This window comes from Esox lucius, chromosome 21 (genome assembly GCF_011004845.1).
Source record: "Esox lucius isolate fEsoLuc1 chromosome 21, fEsoLuc1.pri, whole genome shotgun sequence".
Lineage (NCBI taxonomy): Eukaryota > Metazoa > Chordata > Actinopteri > Esociformes > Esocidae > Esox > Esox lucius.
This window is the reverse complement of record NC_047589.1, coordinates 26879184-26897868: the sequence shown is the minus strand read 5'-3', so window position 1 is coordinate 26897868 and position 18685 is coordinate 26879184. Positions and strand designations below refer to the sequence as shown.

Sequence of the window (18685 nt, the reverse complement as noted above, 5' to 3'; positions counted from 1 at the left end):
CAGCGAAGAGCAAAGTATGAAAATATTCTGCCTTCTAGATACAGTCCTTCAGGCATTTTTAAGTGTAGAAAGTCAAGGTTGCAATTTATTTTCCGGAAAGAGCGGTAATCCATGCTGCAGCAGTATATGTAATCCATGCTGCAGCAGTACATGTTATCCATGCTGCAGCAGTATATGTAATCCATGCTGCAGCAGTACATGTTATCCATGCTGCAGCAGTACATGTTATCCATGCTGCAGCAGTACATGTTATCCATGCTGCAGCAGTATATGTAATCCATGCTGCAGCAGTACATGTTATCCATGCTGCAGCAGTACATGTTATCCATGCTGCAGCAGTATATGTAATCCATGCTGCAGCAGTACATGTTATCCATGCTGCAGCAGTACATGTTATCCATGCTGCAGCAGTACATGTTATCCATGCTGCAGCAGTACATGTAATCCATGCTGCAGCAGTACATGTAATCAATTCTACAGCAGTACATGTAATCCATGCTGCAGCAGTACATGTAATCTATTCTACAGCAGTACATGTAATCCATGCTGCAGCAGTACATGTAATCTATTCTGCAGCAGTACATGTAATCTATGCTGCAGCAGTACATGTAATCTATTCTACAGCAGTACATGTAATCTATTCTGCAGCAGAACATTTAATTAATGCTGCTGGAGGAGGCGGAGGAGCTTGAGGAAGCGGAGGAGGTGGATGATTATGGAGGGGTGGAGAAGCTGGAGGAGCTGGAGGAGGCGGAGGAGCTTGAGGAGGTGGAGGTGCTGGAGGAGGTGGAGGAGCTGGAGGATGTGCAGACAGGGAACGATGGTCGTTTGATGAAGCCCCACCACTCATAATAACGTGTGAAAATAAATGAAGGTTTAAATTACATTTCTTTGTTTAATTATTGAACTGATTGTCCTGTAGAACTGGCTCTTCTCGCTAACTGAGTTTTCCTTTTTATGTTGCGTCAGCCGCGAGGCCAGGAATGACAGCCAGAGAAAATGGGAAGACAGCAAAGGGAAAGGGGAGATTCACTATTTTCCTCTGCATGAGAATAATGCACAGGTGTGACGGAGTGGTGTTGAACCTTGGTTGCTGTCAGAACTCCACCAGACTGTTCTGGCCCGCTAAGCTAAGAGCCTTTATGTTAGGGAACTAATGCAAGATTTAAGTTCCAGTCAAGGTTACTGATCACACGAGCGAGGCTCACAAGAACAACTCAATTTCACTGGTTAAATGGAGTGATGACTACATGAAGCTCCCTGCCCTCACAGGCCAGCAATATAAAAAGGCTTGGAAAAAACATACAATTGCATGACTGGAACTGTGAAGAGACAGACACTCTTGTCCTGTCTATGGTCTTGTTGTTGTGTATTTAGGTATGTGGGTTTTATATGTATGTTATGTATTTATTCTGTATTTTTTACCATTGGACCTGAGCTGCAGCAGCTGATGCTAATTGGGACCCTAATAAAATACCAATACCTTATACTTTATTTCCTTCTGAAAATTAAACCCGTACCACCCCAGGTCACAGAAAACGGAAATAATTTTTCATATCATTTTTTTTTTAACAATAAATCTGTGACATCAGCAATTTCCTTTTTTTATTTTATCTTCCTCTTTTACTTTGCCAGGCTCTCCCGCTCTCTCCCCCTCATTCCTCTGTCCTCTTCTCCATATACCTGATGATGTTACACATGGAGTCTTTCACCTGCGTGTGTTGGTATGTTGGACCATTGAATTGGCCATGGTGTAATGTTCCATAAGGGATGAAAGGAGCTGGGGATCAGATAAGTGGGGACACTGGGACGGTGCTAGATAAGATCTCTAGTTAATTTGTGTGAGTGAATGAGCATTATGTGCGCGAGGCCATGCTAATATTGGATCTCTTATCCTGAATACTGAATAGATATTAAAGGTAATGTCATTGGCTGCCTGGATGTTCGGAACTACAAGAATCGGAACTGATACATTCGTCGTCCAATCGGAAGTAGCGTAAGTCATGGAATGAAAAGCGTACTAGTGGAACTTTGCTGGGCAGTCACATGTCAAACATTGTTGATTTGGGCTGTTGTTGACTGGCACAGAAACTCCTTCTGCATTCTGGGAACCAAAGCATCTCCATAATGGAGCAAACTAAATTATTTCACTAATGGACTAAAAACGGAAGGATATTTTGACTTATAATATGACGTGCAATGGTCTACTCTGACTCAGTGTAGGCTACATCACAAAATACTAGAATATTTACATTTGGAATAGTACTGCTAATATTAGTGGTATTATAACACTACAAATTATTCCATATGTCTGCTTGTATTCTGTCACATGTTGGCCTGCGACATGTTATTAAAAATAAGTAATGCGTGACAGAAAACAAGAAGACATGTGGAAAGCCTAGAGCATCAGGCAGTGCAGATGTTGAGATTCTTCAGTACTTCCAGTTCTATTTTGAGAATATGCTAATAACCCACAGAGCGATTGACACTGAAGGTCGCTTATTAACATAAGTCAATTCTGCAGAACCTTAGGAACCAAAATGCTGCAAATATTGCCTGGTACTGGAGCAATTCTGGCATGGTGTGCTGTCTTGGTATATGTAGTCAGGCATGGTCTCATGTGTTTTCTGTGTATTCAGGATGTCGTCTGTACTTGTTTTGTTGGTATAAAGTGGGTTTGGAAATTATTCGTAACCACTTTGTTTTCTCTGCGTTTTTTTGTGTTTCAGACTGAATTTGTAATTGGTTTAAAAAATTGCATCAATCTTCACACAATACCCCATAGTGACAAAGTGAAAACCAATTTTTAGAAAGTTGTGTGACAGTTTATGCGAAAATAAGAATCAGAACTCTTTCATGTACCCAAGTATTCAGACTGTTTGCCATGATAGTCCATACTGAGCTCATATATCTTGTGACCTTTGATCATTATTGAGAACAGGTGGATTGGTATATTCAGTTGGTTGGACATGTTTTGGAAAGACGCACACTAGTCTTTAAAATGTCCCATAGAGCCGAAACTGAGCCATGAGGTCCAGGGAAGTCTCTGCAGACCTCAGAGTTCTGTCGAGACATAGATCTGAGGAAGGTTATAAAAATATAGCTTAAGGCTATGAAAACATACCTGGGAATTTCATTGAAATTCCCAGGAGCACAGTGGGCTCCATCATTGTGAAATGGAAGAAGTTCGAAACCATCAAAACCCTTCCTAGAGCTGTCCGTCATTGCCACTCTGGGTGACTGGAGAAGAAAGGCCTTGTTCCGGGAAGTGACCAAGAACTCAGTGGCCAGAACAGAACATCAGAGTTTCTCTTCAGATATGGGAGAACCTACCACAAAGACAATCATCTATGCAACACTCCATCAATCAGGCCTTTGTGGTTAGATGGAAACCACTTTCAAGTAAAAGACAAATTAAATGTTGTCTCTGAGCACATGAAGAAAAATATTATTTAGTCTGATGAGACCAACATTTTAGAACACCTCTGCTAAAGTGCACATGACTTCAGACTGGGGCAAAGATTAGAAGAATGGGAGAAACCGCTGAAATAAAGGTATGCAAAGCAGGTAGAGACATAACCAAGAAGACTCGAAGCCAAAGGGACTTCTACAAAGGACTGAATAAAGGGTGTCATTGCATTAATAATAAAGTCAGTGTTTTTTTTTTTTAAATGCCACACATTTACAAAAAACATTACAGGTTATTGTGTGTAGATTGATGGCTCAAAACAAAATTGAATCAATTATAAATTTAGTCTGTTACACAACGAAATGTGGGGGATAGTGAAGGGGTCAGACGATTTTCTGTAGCCACCATGTGTTATCTGTCCTGCTCTGGTGTGTGTTTTATCTTTCAGTCTCAGTGTTCCTATGCACTGTTGGTTGCCTGTCTTGGTGTTTGTTTGTCGTGTAGGCGTATGGTATGTAGACCTGCTAGGACTGCTTCAGATTGTGCTGCAGGTTACAGCAGGGTCACCCACACATTAGTTATTGGTTCGCTTGTCGCAGGACACAGGATGTTTTAGCTCAGGTGAGAGGAGAGCAATTCTTACCATCTCATAAGGAACTGATGGAACACAACTCTGCTCCTATTGTACAGAATAATGAAATGTATTGGTCCTTTGCAATGAATGGGACAACCACACCACAAAATTCTTAGGCCTCTTTTGGAAAAGTCAATTGTCAGAATAAGAATTACCTGTATTCGCTAAATACAGCATTTCACTTGCTGTAAAGCTGCTGTAAGTGGTTGACATCATGTAGGGACAGAATTTAGTAAGTGTGTTATGTGGAGATGTAATAAACTGCTCTCAGTCTGGCTTTGCAGCCCGAAATTCTTCAAGTATTTAATATACTTTTTAAAGACTTTTAAAAAGTATTTAAAAATAACGGGGGACAAAATAACGTAAACACCACACAGATAATTATATTTACTTTCAAGTAACTAAATCACAATTACAAATGCTGCTACGCTAAGGTCAAAGGGAACAGTTTCAAAAATCATGACAGCAAACACCGAAGATGAACAAAACTCATGACAGCAAACACCGAAGATAAAAAAAACTCATGACAGCAAACACCGCAGATAAACAAAACTCATGACAGCAAACACAGCAGATAAACAAAACTCATGACAGCAAACACCGAAGATAAACAAAAATCATGACAGCATATGCCGAAGATAAAGAAAAATCATGACAGCATATGCTGAAGATGAACAAATTGCGTCGGGAAAGATGAACAGTGGTCACAAGTTGAAGCTGACCAACAGAGATAGATGGACAATTAGTTAATGCCCCAAAAGCACAGCCTAAAAAATGACCACCCAGTTGAATCTGCACTCTGATGGCCTGGACAAAAATGTGAGCTTCACAAAGCGGGAATTTATGGCAGGGCTGCTGTTCACAAATTCCTTGTATCCAAAGACTCGCACAAAGACTCCACATTTTTTGTAAGGCTCACAAAACTGGACCACTGAGCAATGGAAAAAAGTAATATGGTCGGATGAATCATCATTAACCCTATTTCCTACATCTGGATGTGTTTACTTTTGGAGAAAGTCGAGGAATGCCTTCAACTCACAATATCTGCTGTCCACGGTTAAATACGGTGGGGGTCCATAATAGCACCGGCAGCCATCTTGTATTAGTCAGTGAGTCAGATGATTGTTCTGCATGGTCGTATAACGACCAAGGAATATGGGGCCATTTTACAGGAACAGATGTTCCCTTCCTTGCAGACACTGTTCCCACATGATGTTCCAATATTCCAGGAGGATTATGACCCCATACACATTTGATAAACAAATTCAAGAGGGGTTTAATGAACACCAGGATGAAATCAGCACCTTCCATGGCCTCCCCAATCAGCTCATCTGAACATCTTTGAACTTTTGAGGGAGATTTCCACCTCCATCCCTCAAAGAACTGGAGGGTTTTCTTCTGGAAGAACGGTGCCACATCCCACCACACACAGATGTAAGAAGGACTGGAGCTGTTCTGAAGGCAAAGTATGACCCCACTCCTTATAAGGTCCTTGATATGAATATATTGTTAGGTGTTTCTTTTACTTTGTCCTCCCCCGTAGCACTCATGTTGATAGGCTGCTTACTTAAATATCTGTCAAATAAATCAAACTGGGTCATGTATTTAATATTCCTATTCCAATTATCTGCCTAGTTCTTCCACATGTGTTTGTTGACATAAACTGTGCTTATTGACATAACGTGTATATTGACATAACGTGTTTATTGACATATATCATGTGGAACTGCGTTTATTGACACAGTGTGTGTTTACATAATGTGTTTTCGAGTGTAGTCCATTCTCCTGGAGTACCCACAAACCATCTTATCAACATTCATCTCAGCACCACCACTGCCACCCTCTCATTTTCTTACCCTTTCAAATTTCTAGCAGGCCTAGGCTTATACCGAGTAGCATATCTGTAATGTGCAGGCTATAATTGCTCTTTTTATAGAGTAGGTGTCGTTTCACTTCATTTGCAGAATAATAGCCTACGCCATATTCACTGCATAGTAGCTGGGAAAATAGATCTATGCTCAATTAATCCAATTTTTTTTAATTTTTTTTATCAACTGACCTGGCTGTCTGTCCTCCCTAAGTTTGAATAACAGAAAGGTGCGTCCTGGTGTTGTCCCGTGAGGATTCCGACCCGAACGTTGCGAGGAACATACCAACTGCCTCCCGAAAGAGGTGGGAGGTGGAATGAGGGACATAAAGGAAGAGAGCGAGACGGCGAGAGAAAGAGAGAGAACGCAACTTCAGCACTGGACAGCGACCTCGGAGCGCAACAACGCTTCTTTCACAAAAGAATGCCGCAAACAGCTTTCAGTCACACTAGTCGAAAGACTGCAGACTACTCGAAAAACTGATTGATACCATTAACTGTCGATCTATCCACGAATGCAGTTGTTGGTGACGTCGTTAAAGTTGGGAACCGCTCGCTGATGAGATAGCTACCTCTGGTTGGTTAGTCAGGCTATAAATGAATGAGTGAACGAGAGGGGGAGAGAGCGACTGATTGAGAGAGAAACAGAGAAACAGAGAGAGAGATTCGCGCGCGTCGAGTCTTCTCGACAGTCGGTAGCTCTCGAGCGGCAGCGAAGAGGTGTTTCTCGCTGAAAGGATATAGTGTATTTCTCCGCTACTTTCATTTATCCCGCTACTTTCATTTTATTCTCTCTTTTATCAACGCGAAGATGCAACCGCAAAGTCCTGGGCTGGTTCTGACATTCAAGTTAACGTCAATGCTTTGGATTTTTAACAGTTTCCGCAACCTGCATGGAGCACTCCTTTCCGCACGTAAGTTACCGGTTTGTTTCATCGTCATTTTCTAATAGTGCTGTTGGTGGCTCGCGGGGGCATCACAGGGCAGGGAACGGTGAAAGGCTGGCCATGGGAATCGACCTGCACACTGATGCATAGAAAAGACCGACGGTTTTGGGCCATTATGAACATTTTAGATGGTTGACTGACTGCACAGCCTATTTTGTCTTTCATGTTTCGTGTACAGAAATAATATAATGCCGTAACTACGACTCTCGTGACAAATGTACTCTTATTCCCTTTAAGATTAATTATGTTGTGTCAATGATCATCAATTAGGGAAAGCCATGCCCCAATTTTTCTTAAGCGGTTGATCGGCCGGAACATCATTGGACGTAAAAAATCATTTGTAGATCACAAATTCAACGCAAGAAGTCCAAACAGATATGCTATTAGAGAACAGAATCATTTCAAAATTTGCTTACAAAATCAGCTTACATGTGAACACGATCACGAGTCTCCATCAGGTGGAATACTTAAATTTCAAAAATGAAAATCGCTTAAAGCTGATTTACTGTTGTTTATACAGTTATGCGTGTCCAAAAATACAAAATTATCCGTATTTACGTATACAGAAAAAGAGATTCGTTTCCTTGTTCGGAAAACTTGGGTGGCAGATATTATAATCCTCTGGCCAAATTCGGTTGGGGAACCCTGCAACTGGGCTGTCAAGGGTCCTTTAAAGGTTAAGCAGGCAGCCTCCGTCGGTTGCATGTAGAGGGGAAAGGGTAGACCATGGCTGTGAGAAAAACATGTTGTTGTTGGTGCTCCATGCTTTCATTGGTTGCCACTTACATGTTTCGGCTGATGTCAACGTGTGACCACTGCTATGCATTTACCTTTGCAGGTAAATTATTTTAGAAGCATGCATGTGGCTTAGCATTGTTTGTCAATTGGTTTTCTCGATCCGTTTATTTTAAATATGATCAATTCCTCTCCCTCCCTCCCATGATAAATCAATCACTGAATATAGATGATTGCCTTGATTTGACTACACAATATTGACGAAGTTTGCTATACCAGCCTTCCTCCACGTCACATAATTTTTTTTGTGATCCTGTCTCCTTTCTCTAGTATGCTTGACCGCCTCTAGTTTAAATCCCAATGGTTCCCAGAGGTGCTGGTTAACCCTACAGAACAGGACAACCCTAACGAAAGAGTAATTATGAAGCAGTAGTGTTGATCGTGCACTCTGTGGCTGTTCTGCGTCTTATTTACAGAAGCTCATTGTAACGGCATTCATGCAGCTGTTAGCGTTTCTGTGCGACCCGGTGCATATGTGCATGTGTGGGTGTGTGCACGCGCGTCTGTGCGGCCTGTAGATTAATCATGCTCTGTGGCAGGTGAGTTAGGAGAGGGAAACCAGACTGCTGGCTGTTAATTGTACTGCCATCTCTCTTTTACTTTCTTTCTCTCTCTCGCTTCCCCCGTCTTAACAATCTGAAGATTGCTCTGCCCCTTTCTCTCCCACCCACCAATGATCTCCCTTCATCCTCTCCTACTCATCCCTCTAGCTCTCTCTCCATTCTTCAGCTGCAATCTTTTTATTGCTCTCTCTCCTCCATTCTATCTCCTCTTTTTCTTTTCTAGTTTCTTCTTCCTTTCTCTACCTGATTACAAGAGTGTTTGATCAAAACTCCAATCTACCGGTCTTGTCTCTTGGGAGAAAGTGAGTGAGTGTGTTTGTGTGTGTGTGTGTGTGTGTGAGAGAGAGAGAGAGAGAGAGAGAGAGAGGGACTCCAGGGATTTGGTGTAAGGGCAACCGGATCAGAATGGAATTATGTGATCCACAGCCCACAGACCAGCCAAACAGTGGTACTAGCTTTCGTGCAAACACTCTGTCAGTGGCACTACTCGAAACTGACCTCAACATTCTGGGGCTGGCTTTCAAATTCCAAACAACCCCAACACTTTCCTTCCCCTTGGTATTACACAAGACACATATAAAGAACTCTATCTGAATCTGAACATATAACGTTGCTGCATGATGTTTTTCTATAAAACACTCCATAAGTTACATCTTCTCCCAAGAGTATGGTGGAGTATTTCTTTTCATTCGGCTGTTGTGTATAGGAACACGAATACCAAAAAAGTTACTTGCTGTATCGTAATTTGATCATCCTGCTGCAAAAGGTTGCTGCCTAGTGGGAAATGCAACCGATTCTAGGTGTCCAAAGGATTCTGACGTTTTTATTACCCATGTACAGAGCATTTCCATTGATAATCCACATGAAAACATTTCCTCCTCATCCTCATTCCTCCCATACAGTTAGAAAAAGGCTCAAATTCAGATCCAACATCTGTACCTAGGCCATTCAATTTGAAACGAGAGCGGGCTATAAAAAATAAAGCAACCCATATTTATATGAAACCACGCTCCTTATTATTCCATATTCCCTGTATTCACGAGTGCAGACTTCATATTAGCAGTGCTATTTACAAAACCACATGAATCCTGGACAATACTGAGTAGGTGGCTTTCTCATTTAAGGCATTTCAGCAAATAATATTTATTTTTGAAAGGGCTTCCAGAGCCCAAAATAGGGGTGTTTTTAAGTATGTTAGCATGTTCTGTAGTATGTCAGGATATCTGTTTTACTGGGATGGGCAATGTAACATCAATTACATTTTGAAGTTAATGTTTTTGTTGAACATGCCCCTTACAAGAGATCTTCCTTAACATTCTTTGTAAAGCCATAGTTTGTTTCTCTCTTTCATTGTCAGTTTTCTAAGCATTGTTATGCTGGAAAATAACATCTGAGTATGTGATGAATAATATGATGTATCAGTGTCTCACAGCTTCAGAAGCTTGTGCATTTACAAGATTTTGTGCACTTTTTAAAGGAGTGTTGGACTTACTTTTTTTATGTTAAAAATTCTCTGTTCTATTTAAGAATCTCTTGTTAAATCTATTCTGATGTACATTTCTAATACATAGCTGTTCTATTTTTAAATAGAAGGATGAAAAGAGTGTTGAAATGAAAGACGTCACATAAGATACAGAATTTTCAGTGTCCAGAAAAGTAATTTATCAGAATTGGCACATGCCCCATTTGCACATTGATTTACTTGCACAAATAGTTTTTTTTTTTTAGAAAAATCTTAATACAAAATATACATCCAAGCAGTGAAGATACATTTTGTTGTATGTAAAGTGAAAAAAACAACCAATTATGGTTGATAGCAATAATGAAAAATGTAATTATGGTTTTCATGTTCATAACTCCAATAAAGCTGAAGATTCGTGTGTCTATAATTTGTCAGAGGGACCAAACCCTGGTTGTGTAAATCCTCAGTGACAGCCTCTGCAGGATAATTCCTTTAACAATGTCCAACTTCCCCGGCATGCAGTGTGAGTGTGTGAGAGAGAGGGAGAGAGGGAGGGAGATGGAAATGGAGAGAGATGGATACAAAGAGAGACAGGGACAGAGAGAGAAAGAGAGGTAGATGTAGAAATGGGGGAGCGGGATCTGAAGTTATTCTAGTGGAATGTGTTCTTATTAGCACCAGTCAGAACACATCGACCTTGGTTGGAAACGGTTCAAGAAGGATGAGCGAAGGATGGATGGGGGGTGGGGGGGGCGTTCATCGCGAGGGAGAGGGGGATGAGCTTTGATGGCTTGTCGAATGACAGTCAGTAGGAGGGAGGAGACGACAGGCGTCGAGTCGCTATTAAATCTTTTATGTTGTTGTTATAACATCTGCATCAGCCGAAGCAACGTGCTCTATACAGCCCTTCCATTATTCACATCTTCAAATCGATGAAAAATATATGATGGCAGAAGTTGAAGAGGTTGTCGCAGAATTTTGAAAGGTCAGCTGGGTCAGTGGTCACCCTGCCATCTGGCTGACATTTATGTTTACTCTATTTAGGAACCAGTGAGGTTGACCTGCCATGTGAATTTAACCTACATTCCAGTGTGAATCCTTTTAGCCCAGTGCGTTAGGGCTGTTCTGCCAACACACACGGAGACACAGCACAATCCGGTCTGCTGCCAGCACTCACACACACACACACACACACACACACACACACACACACACTTCCCTGTACTTACTGTCCTTCTCTTCCATTTGGCATGGCAGATGTTAGCCACAACACAGTGTACTTTGGGACCCACACACACAAACATACCCACACACATCCCACCCACACGACACACACACACACACACACACACACACACACACGACACGACACACACACACGTGTAGCTTTGACGAACTGCTGGTCCAGTATTCCCTCTCGCTGGCTGTGTGTTCTCCAGCGTGTGAACAGGCAGGGCGGCGTGCACATTAGTCCATCCAGTTCTGGAAATGGGTAAACGAGGTATTCAAGCTGCTTAAGAAACAAAGTGCATTGCAAAGGCAAGGAGTAATAACAACATTCGTCTGGGCGGAACCACTGTGGCCTTTACGGTGTTGTTCCTTCCCCGACTGGCAGCTTTACGCGCGCGCGTGCACGTGTGTGTGTGTGTGTATATTAATAACAGATATAGTCCATTAACCCTTGTTCAAGGTCCTGTTGAGGTACGCCATCACTCAGACACAAGTCACTGGCTTCTCTCCTAACTTCTCCCTCACTCCCCCCTCAATGTCTCCGCATTACTTGCCCACTCTTTCTTTCCCTCACTCCCACCTCTGTCTCACTCCCTGTCCCCTCCCTCTCCCTCACCGTCTCACCCCCCCCCCATTCTCATTCTCTCTGTCTATACATGCACCTCATCTCCCTCCTTCACTCTCTCTCTTAAGCACATAGAGCTCTCGCTCCGTTGCGCCTTTCTTTCACCTCTCTCTCCTCTCACCCGTCTCCCTTCTCTGTTTCAATCACTCCCTCTGTCTCTCTCACCTCTTTCTGACCCTCGTCTCACTTCTCTCACCGCAGCACATTTCTTGATTTCCTTCGAACATGGCCATCCCTCCGCCATTCATTTTCCCTGCCTCCACAACTTCCACCTCAATTCATTTTCAATTGAGTGGCCTTTATTTTCTTTCACATTGTCAAAGAAATTGGTAAATAAAAAAGAAAGAAAAATGAACACAAAGTAAAAAATATAGAAAATGGTCATGTTATACTTTTAGCTGTGTATGGGTTGTAATAACGAAAAAAGCCTTTTCAGTTTTCATCTCATTTTATGGGCAGCGTGGAAACGTGGAAACAGCCTGTCTTCTCCCAAGAGCCCCCTTCTATATCAAGGCCATGCCCACTGAGTCTGTCCAATGTTTTTCCTAATTTTGGGTCAGCCGCTGTGGTCGCCGTGGTCGCCGTGGTCACCGTGGTGACTGACCATAGCAGAGCAGTATGCTCCATTGCAGATTTGGTTTTCGTTTCCTTTTCTAATGATTTTGTTGATAACTGTTTCCATCCTCGGGCAATGTGGGGTCCGTTTGTGTTTATGAACAGAGCCTTAAACCAGAAGGCGTAAGAGGCTCTTCACCGGGATAATCTCTTTGTAGATGGGGGCTTTGTTATGGAAGGTTTGATAATCTCTCTCCTTAAGGTGGGTGTGAAATTTAACGGCTCTTTTACGGATTTTGACAATTTCTTTTTGTAGTCCTTCCTCTGCTCTGGACCCATTAATGGTGGCTCTTCTTTACACTCTGTGGATTAATTTGCAGAAGGCTGCATGCCGACTCCCAATCGGGTTTTAGGCCCCCTTTGTGAATTCTTGGTTGGCGAGTGGACCATAGACCTCACAACTACGGATGATTACATGGTCTGAAGTACAGTATTTTCGTAAGAGGCTTATTTGAGATTTGCTCAGGATTTTTTTTTCACTGAGGAGATGTTCATGATACTGCAATGGATTCTGTCAAAGGTGCTTTTCACTCAGATTCAATTTCTGTGACATTCCTTCCAAATGTTTGGGATGATGACCAAGCTGAGAGGTTTCAGAGGGATCCATTTGAATATGTTGTCTTTTGGTGTTTTACAGGGTTAGTTGGGATTGGAGATCCAGTGATTTCTGGGAGTCTTTAACAGTCAATATTCTGTAAGGTTTTTCTTCTTGTTTTTTGTTGTTATAGGGCCAAAATGTTGGAGACTGTTTTCATCATAGCTAGCTCTTCGTATTCAGTGTTTTCCAATTTTCCTAGAAGTTACTTGATTCTATTGATTTTTCAATCACGCAGTTTTCTGACATGTGGTTCATCATTTCTTTCTCAGTGTGTTCCTCTTACTTTGGTTCCCCATAGTAAAGGCTGGTTTTTGTTTTCTGTGTCTCTTGTGTGTTTTGTTGGATGGGTTTAGCTCTTTCTTGGGTTCCACCCCCCCCCTTTCTCTCTACTTTCTTTTTCTTTCCCTCCCTTCAATACATTTTATTCTCCCCCCCCCCCCGCCACACATTCTCTTGATTTTATTCTCTCTCTCCCTCAAATCCCTTGCTTGTCCCTCTCCTCTCCCCATGCCACTCTCTCCTCTCTCTCCCTCTCTCCCTTCTCTCCCTCCCTCCCTCTCTCTCTCCCCCTTGACTCTCCCCTATGTGCATTTTCTAGACTAAGTGTGTCTCTATTAATGACACTGGATAATCCTGGCTATTGATGATGAGGGTCAAATCCCTAGAAACAAGTGTGTGTGCATCACTCTGCAGGCCTGCTCTGTTGTCGTGTCGTTTCCTAAAGTGTGTGACAGGATGGACCCGGCTGGGCTAGAAGGGCCTTGTACGTCCTGTTAGAAGAATATACATAAACGACGGTCCGGTCATGATGAAGCGCCCGGGTCCGACCCGGTCGTGTGAGTGTAGTGAATCAGACGGCTGGGATCTGTGCCCAATGAAAGAGAGATTTCTTCTGAATAATGCATGCGTAGATGTAGACATGTACTCCAATCAATCCGTCCTGTTCCTTCTCTTCTCTTCTAGCCTACGAGGGAACTTTGGCCTTATCCTTATTTCCGTGCACATTTTAGATTCTACGCCACAGTTTGCGCAATTGTCGTGTTTATATTTGCTTCGTCGAGAGTTGGAATATTAATTCTAAATAGCAGATTTCCCCTTGAAACGGGTGTGTGGACACGACTTTTGTACAGTCACATACAGTATCAGCCTATATGCAATGGTTCAGGTCGTGCAGCGCCAGCGTGGTAACCACTGTACCAAAACAGATGTGAAGTTGAGCACGGCTGTTCAGTGTTCCTGGCATAAGGGAAAGTGTAAGTTCTTTAAAGCAAGACTCTACCCTAATAAGCTTTCTCTCGGCTCATATCAGAATTAAACTATTTACAAGCCTGGCTATTAAGACCGAGGAACTATGCCTTCATGGCAGAATAGGAACCCACAGTGGCATCAATTACTACAAAAAGTGTGGAATAATGTAAATGTACTTCCTTCAGAGGCTCATGGAAAACAGCTTGCGCTTTATGTCGAGGAATGCTTTAGTAGCTAATGATATGCCCTGCAATACAGGACTTTGAATTATAGATGACTCAGTATGAAAAATTGTGGTTGGGATAACATTATACAGATCTAGTATTTTTAATATATTAATTATCTGCAATTTATTTCTACATTTTATTAAAGTATGAAAGATACAGTGGCAAAATATCCTCCCAGAAACTGAAACAAATAGAAAGCAAAATCCTGACTTTAAAACCCATCTTTTTTGTTTAGCCTCCAGAGGGAACAGCAGACTAACAGCTTTAATATCGGGTTTCAGCCAATATATCAACACAACATTGCTCATCCTTAAATGCTGAAATGTCTTAATTGTTCAATATAATGTGTGTGTGTTTGTGTACAATTGTTCTCTACCAAATGTTCCCAGATCCACTTCCGCTTCATAAATCGAAAAGAGACACATGTACACACACACACACACACACACACACACACACACACACACACCGACACATTATTTCCATGACCCCTGTTGGCTCACTGTAATGCATCTGTGAGAGGTACTAATGGCTGTGTACTCTATTGCATAAAAGTGTTTGTGTGTGTGTGTGTTAGAAGAGACCCACAGGCTAGCTCTACATTAGATCACTGATTCATTTGTTAAGTGAACAACTATGTTGTGTCCCTTGTCTTAGCCCACTGCCCTCTGTTTCCTCTCTCTCCATCCCGGCCCGTCAGACATGGCTCCAGAGGAGAACTGCTCCCTCTGTTGGGCTCCTCATGGAGTCTGCTATTCATAGGATGGGGAGAGAGAGGAAGAGGGAGAGGGAGAGAGGGAGCGTTAGAGAGGAGAACTGGGTTAGTCCTGCCTGACCTTACAGTCATGAGTGGTAGTGGAAGTGCAGAGATACTAACCCTGGTGGTCGTGAGGAGGAGACTGTGGTAGTGGAGGTGCAGAGATACTAACCCTGGGGGTCGCGGGGAGGAGACAGTGTTAGTGGAGGTGCAGAGATACTAACCCCGGGGGTCGCGGGGAGGAGACAGTGTTAGTGGAGGTGCAGAGATACTAACCCCGGGGGTCGCGGGGAGGAGACAGTGGTAGTGGAGGTGCAGAGATACTAACACCTGGGGGTCGCAGGGAGGAGACAGTAGTAGTGGAGGTGCAGAGATACTAACCCCGGGGGTCGCGGGGAGGAGACAGTGGTAGTGGAGGTGCAGAGATACTAACCCCGGGGGTCGCGGGGAGGAGACAGTGGTAGTGGAGGTGCAGAGATACTAACCCCGGGGGTCGCGGGGAGGAGACAGTGGTAGTGGAGGTGCAGAGATACTAACACCTGGGGTCGCGGGGAGGAGACAGTGGTAGTGGAGGTGCAGAGATACTAACCCCGGGGGTCGCGGGGAGGAGACAGTGGTAGTGGAGGTGCAGAGATACTAACACCTGGGGTCGCGGGGAGGAGACAGTGGTAGTGGAGGTGCAGAGATACTAACCCCGGGGGTCGCGGGGAGGAGACAGTGGGTTATAATGACAGATAGAAGAGAGGCCTTGCTGAGGAGTGTTGAAGGGAAGCAACAGGGAGAGACACTCACGTGGTTAGCATCCACTGGACACAGCCAAGGCAACTCAAAGAGCCAGTCGGTGTGACAGCGCAGACAATGAGGAAGGCCGTCTGGTGGTTCCTGCCGTGCCTTTGTAATGTGTCTAACTGGATCCTATCAAACACCACGATGGCATACGGCTACGAGGAAAGCTTTCCACCACAATCTCCAGCCCTTCCGAAGGGGTTTCTAGCGATGACCCGGAAGAATGCCAGAACGGGCGTGCTTGAAGGAAAATGCTTTTCTGGTTCAGGACCACAATACAATGCAATGTCTTTGAGCCCAGTGCACATGTACAGCCAGTGATACCGGATCGTTCTATCTGAAGCCCCAGTGGGTCCACTGGGCCTTTGTGTTGATACGTTATTTGTGCAGCAGCAACTTGCAGAAATACCAAATATATGAGTTGGTACAGGAGACTCTTTCCTTGAGTCAGTACTGCGTTAAAGAAGCAATTTGATATCAGATGTATATTAATTTATGCAACCCCGTTTCCAAAAAGGTTGGGACACTGCGTAAAATGCAAATAAAAACAATGCAATGACGTGCAAATCATCCATCCCTGTATTTAATTGAAACTAATACAAAGACATATAAATTGCTGAAACTGAGAAATGCTGTTGTTTTTGCAAAAATACATTTGATGCCGACGACCTGTTTAAAAAAGTTGGGAGAAGGGGCGTGTTTACCACTGTGTTGCATCACCTCTTCTTTTAACAATACTCTGTAAGCGTTAGGGAATTGAGGACACCAATTGCTGGAGTTTTGATAGTGAAATGTATTCCCATTCTTGCTTGATATAGGATTTCTGCTGCTCAACCGTTCAGGGTCTCCTTTGTTGTATTTTTCATCTCCTAATGCCCCAAAGGTTTCAATGGGTGACAGGTCTGGACTGCAGGCAGGCCGGTTTATCACCCATACTCTTTTACTACGGAGCCATGCTGTTGTAATACATGCAGAATGTGGTTTGGCTTTGTCTTGCTGAAATAAGCAAGGCCTTCCCTGAAAAAGACGTTGTCTGGATGGCAGCATATGTTGCTCCAAAAACCTGTCTATATTGTTCAGTATTAATGGTGCCTTCACAGATGTGCAACTCACCCATGCCATGTGCACTAATGCACCCCCATTCCATCACTGATGCTGGCTTTTGAACTGTGTGCTGATAACAAGCTGGATGGTCCCTTTCCTCTTTAGTCCAGAGGACACAGCGTCAATGATTCCCAAAAATAATAAAAAAAATTGCATCAGGCCACAGGAAAGTTTTCCACTTCGCCTCAGTCCATCTTAAATGAGCTCTGGCCCAGAGAAGGCAGCGGTGGTTCTGGATCTTGTTTATAACTGGTTTCTTCTTTGCAAGGTTGAGTTTTAGCTTGCAATTGTGGATGCAGCAATGTACTGTGTTGACAGACAATGGTTTTCGGATGTGTTTCTGAGCCCATGCAGTGATTTCCACTACAGAATCATGTCTGTTTTTAATGAAGTGCCACCTGAGGGCCCGAAGATCACGGCTATCCTATAATGTTTTTCAGCCTTGTTTCTTGCATACAGGGATTTCTCTGGATTCTCTGAATCTTTTAATAATATTATGTACCATGGATGATGTGATCCTATGCAATTCTACGTTGAGTAACGTTATTTTTAACTTGTGGTTAACCCCTCCCCATCCTCACTTCTGACAGACCCATCCTCTCTGGAATAATCTTTAAATACCCAATCATGTTACTGACCTGTTGCCTGTTGACCTCATTAGTTGTGTAATATTCCACCGGGTTCAGTTTTGTAGCATCACACAATTTCCCAACTTTTTGAAATGTGTTGGTGGTATCAAATTCAAAGTGGGCATATATTTTTCAAGAAACAATAACATGTCTTAGTTTTAACATTTGGTATGTTGTCTTTGTGCTATTTTCTAGTGATTATAGTGTTTCAGTGATTTCTGTATCATTGCATTCAGTTTTTATTAAAATGTTACGCTGCGTCCCAACATTGTTGGAAGTGTGGTTATATAGGCCATAGCTTACTTCTAAACTAATAAGCCAGAAAGCTAACTGCTTCAAAGATCTGTCTCTCTCGGTTAACATTAGCTGGCTAAGTTACAGAACAACATATATATTGTTTTTACATTAAACCATGTTATTGTGTGAGATCAGCAGATGATGCTGTTGTAAAGTTTTATATTTTACTATTGTTAGAAGTCAACCTCCTCTTCATCCCACATAGCTAATTATAGCTAGTTCTTTTTTTCCGTTAGTTGCTGGGATACAGTGGTAGTGGAGGTTCAGATTTACTAACCCTGAGGGTCGCGGGGAGGAGACAGTGGTAGTGGAGGTGCAGAGATACTAACCCCGGGGGTCGCGGGGAGGAGACAGTGGTAGTGGAGGTGTGGAGATACTAACCCCGGGGGTCGCGGGGAGGAGACAGTGGTAGTGGAGGTGTGGAGATACTAACCCCGGGGGTCGCGGGGAGGAGACAGTGGTTGTGGAGGTGCAGAGATACTAACCCTGGGGGTCGCGGGGAGGAGTCATAATGGAGGTGCAGAGATACTAACCCCGGGGGTCGCTGGGAGGAGTCATAATGGAGGTGCAGAGATACTAACCCCGGAGGTCGCTGGGAGGAGTCATAATGGAGGTACTCTCTGAAACCGTCAGTTTCTGGTTTCAAAGCACCAAACCCCATACTAACAGGAGAATGAGCATTTTGATGCAAAAGGAGTGGACTTTGTGTCACTGTTTATTTCACAGGTGAGAAGAAACAGAACTGTGCTTTGTTTTACAGCACTCTATTATGTTGCATTTTACTGTACTCCACTGTGCTTTGTTTTACTGTACTCTATTATGTTGCATTTTACTGTACTCCACTGTGCTTTGTTTTACTGTTCTCTACGAGCCGGCTGTGCTTCCAAGAAAG

General features: G+C 43.1%; 1 protein-coding gene across 4 annotated transcripts in view; it reads left to right on the top strand.

Annotated features, from left to right (window-relative positions):
• The first annotated feature begins 6704 nt into the window (after positions 1-6704).
• The window catches only part of cntnap2a (contactin associated protein 2a), a 163858-nt gene continuing 151877 nt past the window's right edge, over positions 6705-18685 (top strand). For all 4 annotated transcript variants that reach the window (XM_020041701.3, XM_020041700.3, XM_010890158.4 and 1 more), the window contains exon 1: positions 6705-6824. In XM_020041701.3, the coding sequence (XP_019897260.2) occupies positions 6804-6824 (21 nt within the window). In that variant the 5' untranslated portion in view covers positions 6705-6803. The remainder of the gene's footprint in view (positions 6825-18685) is intronic.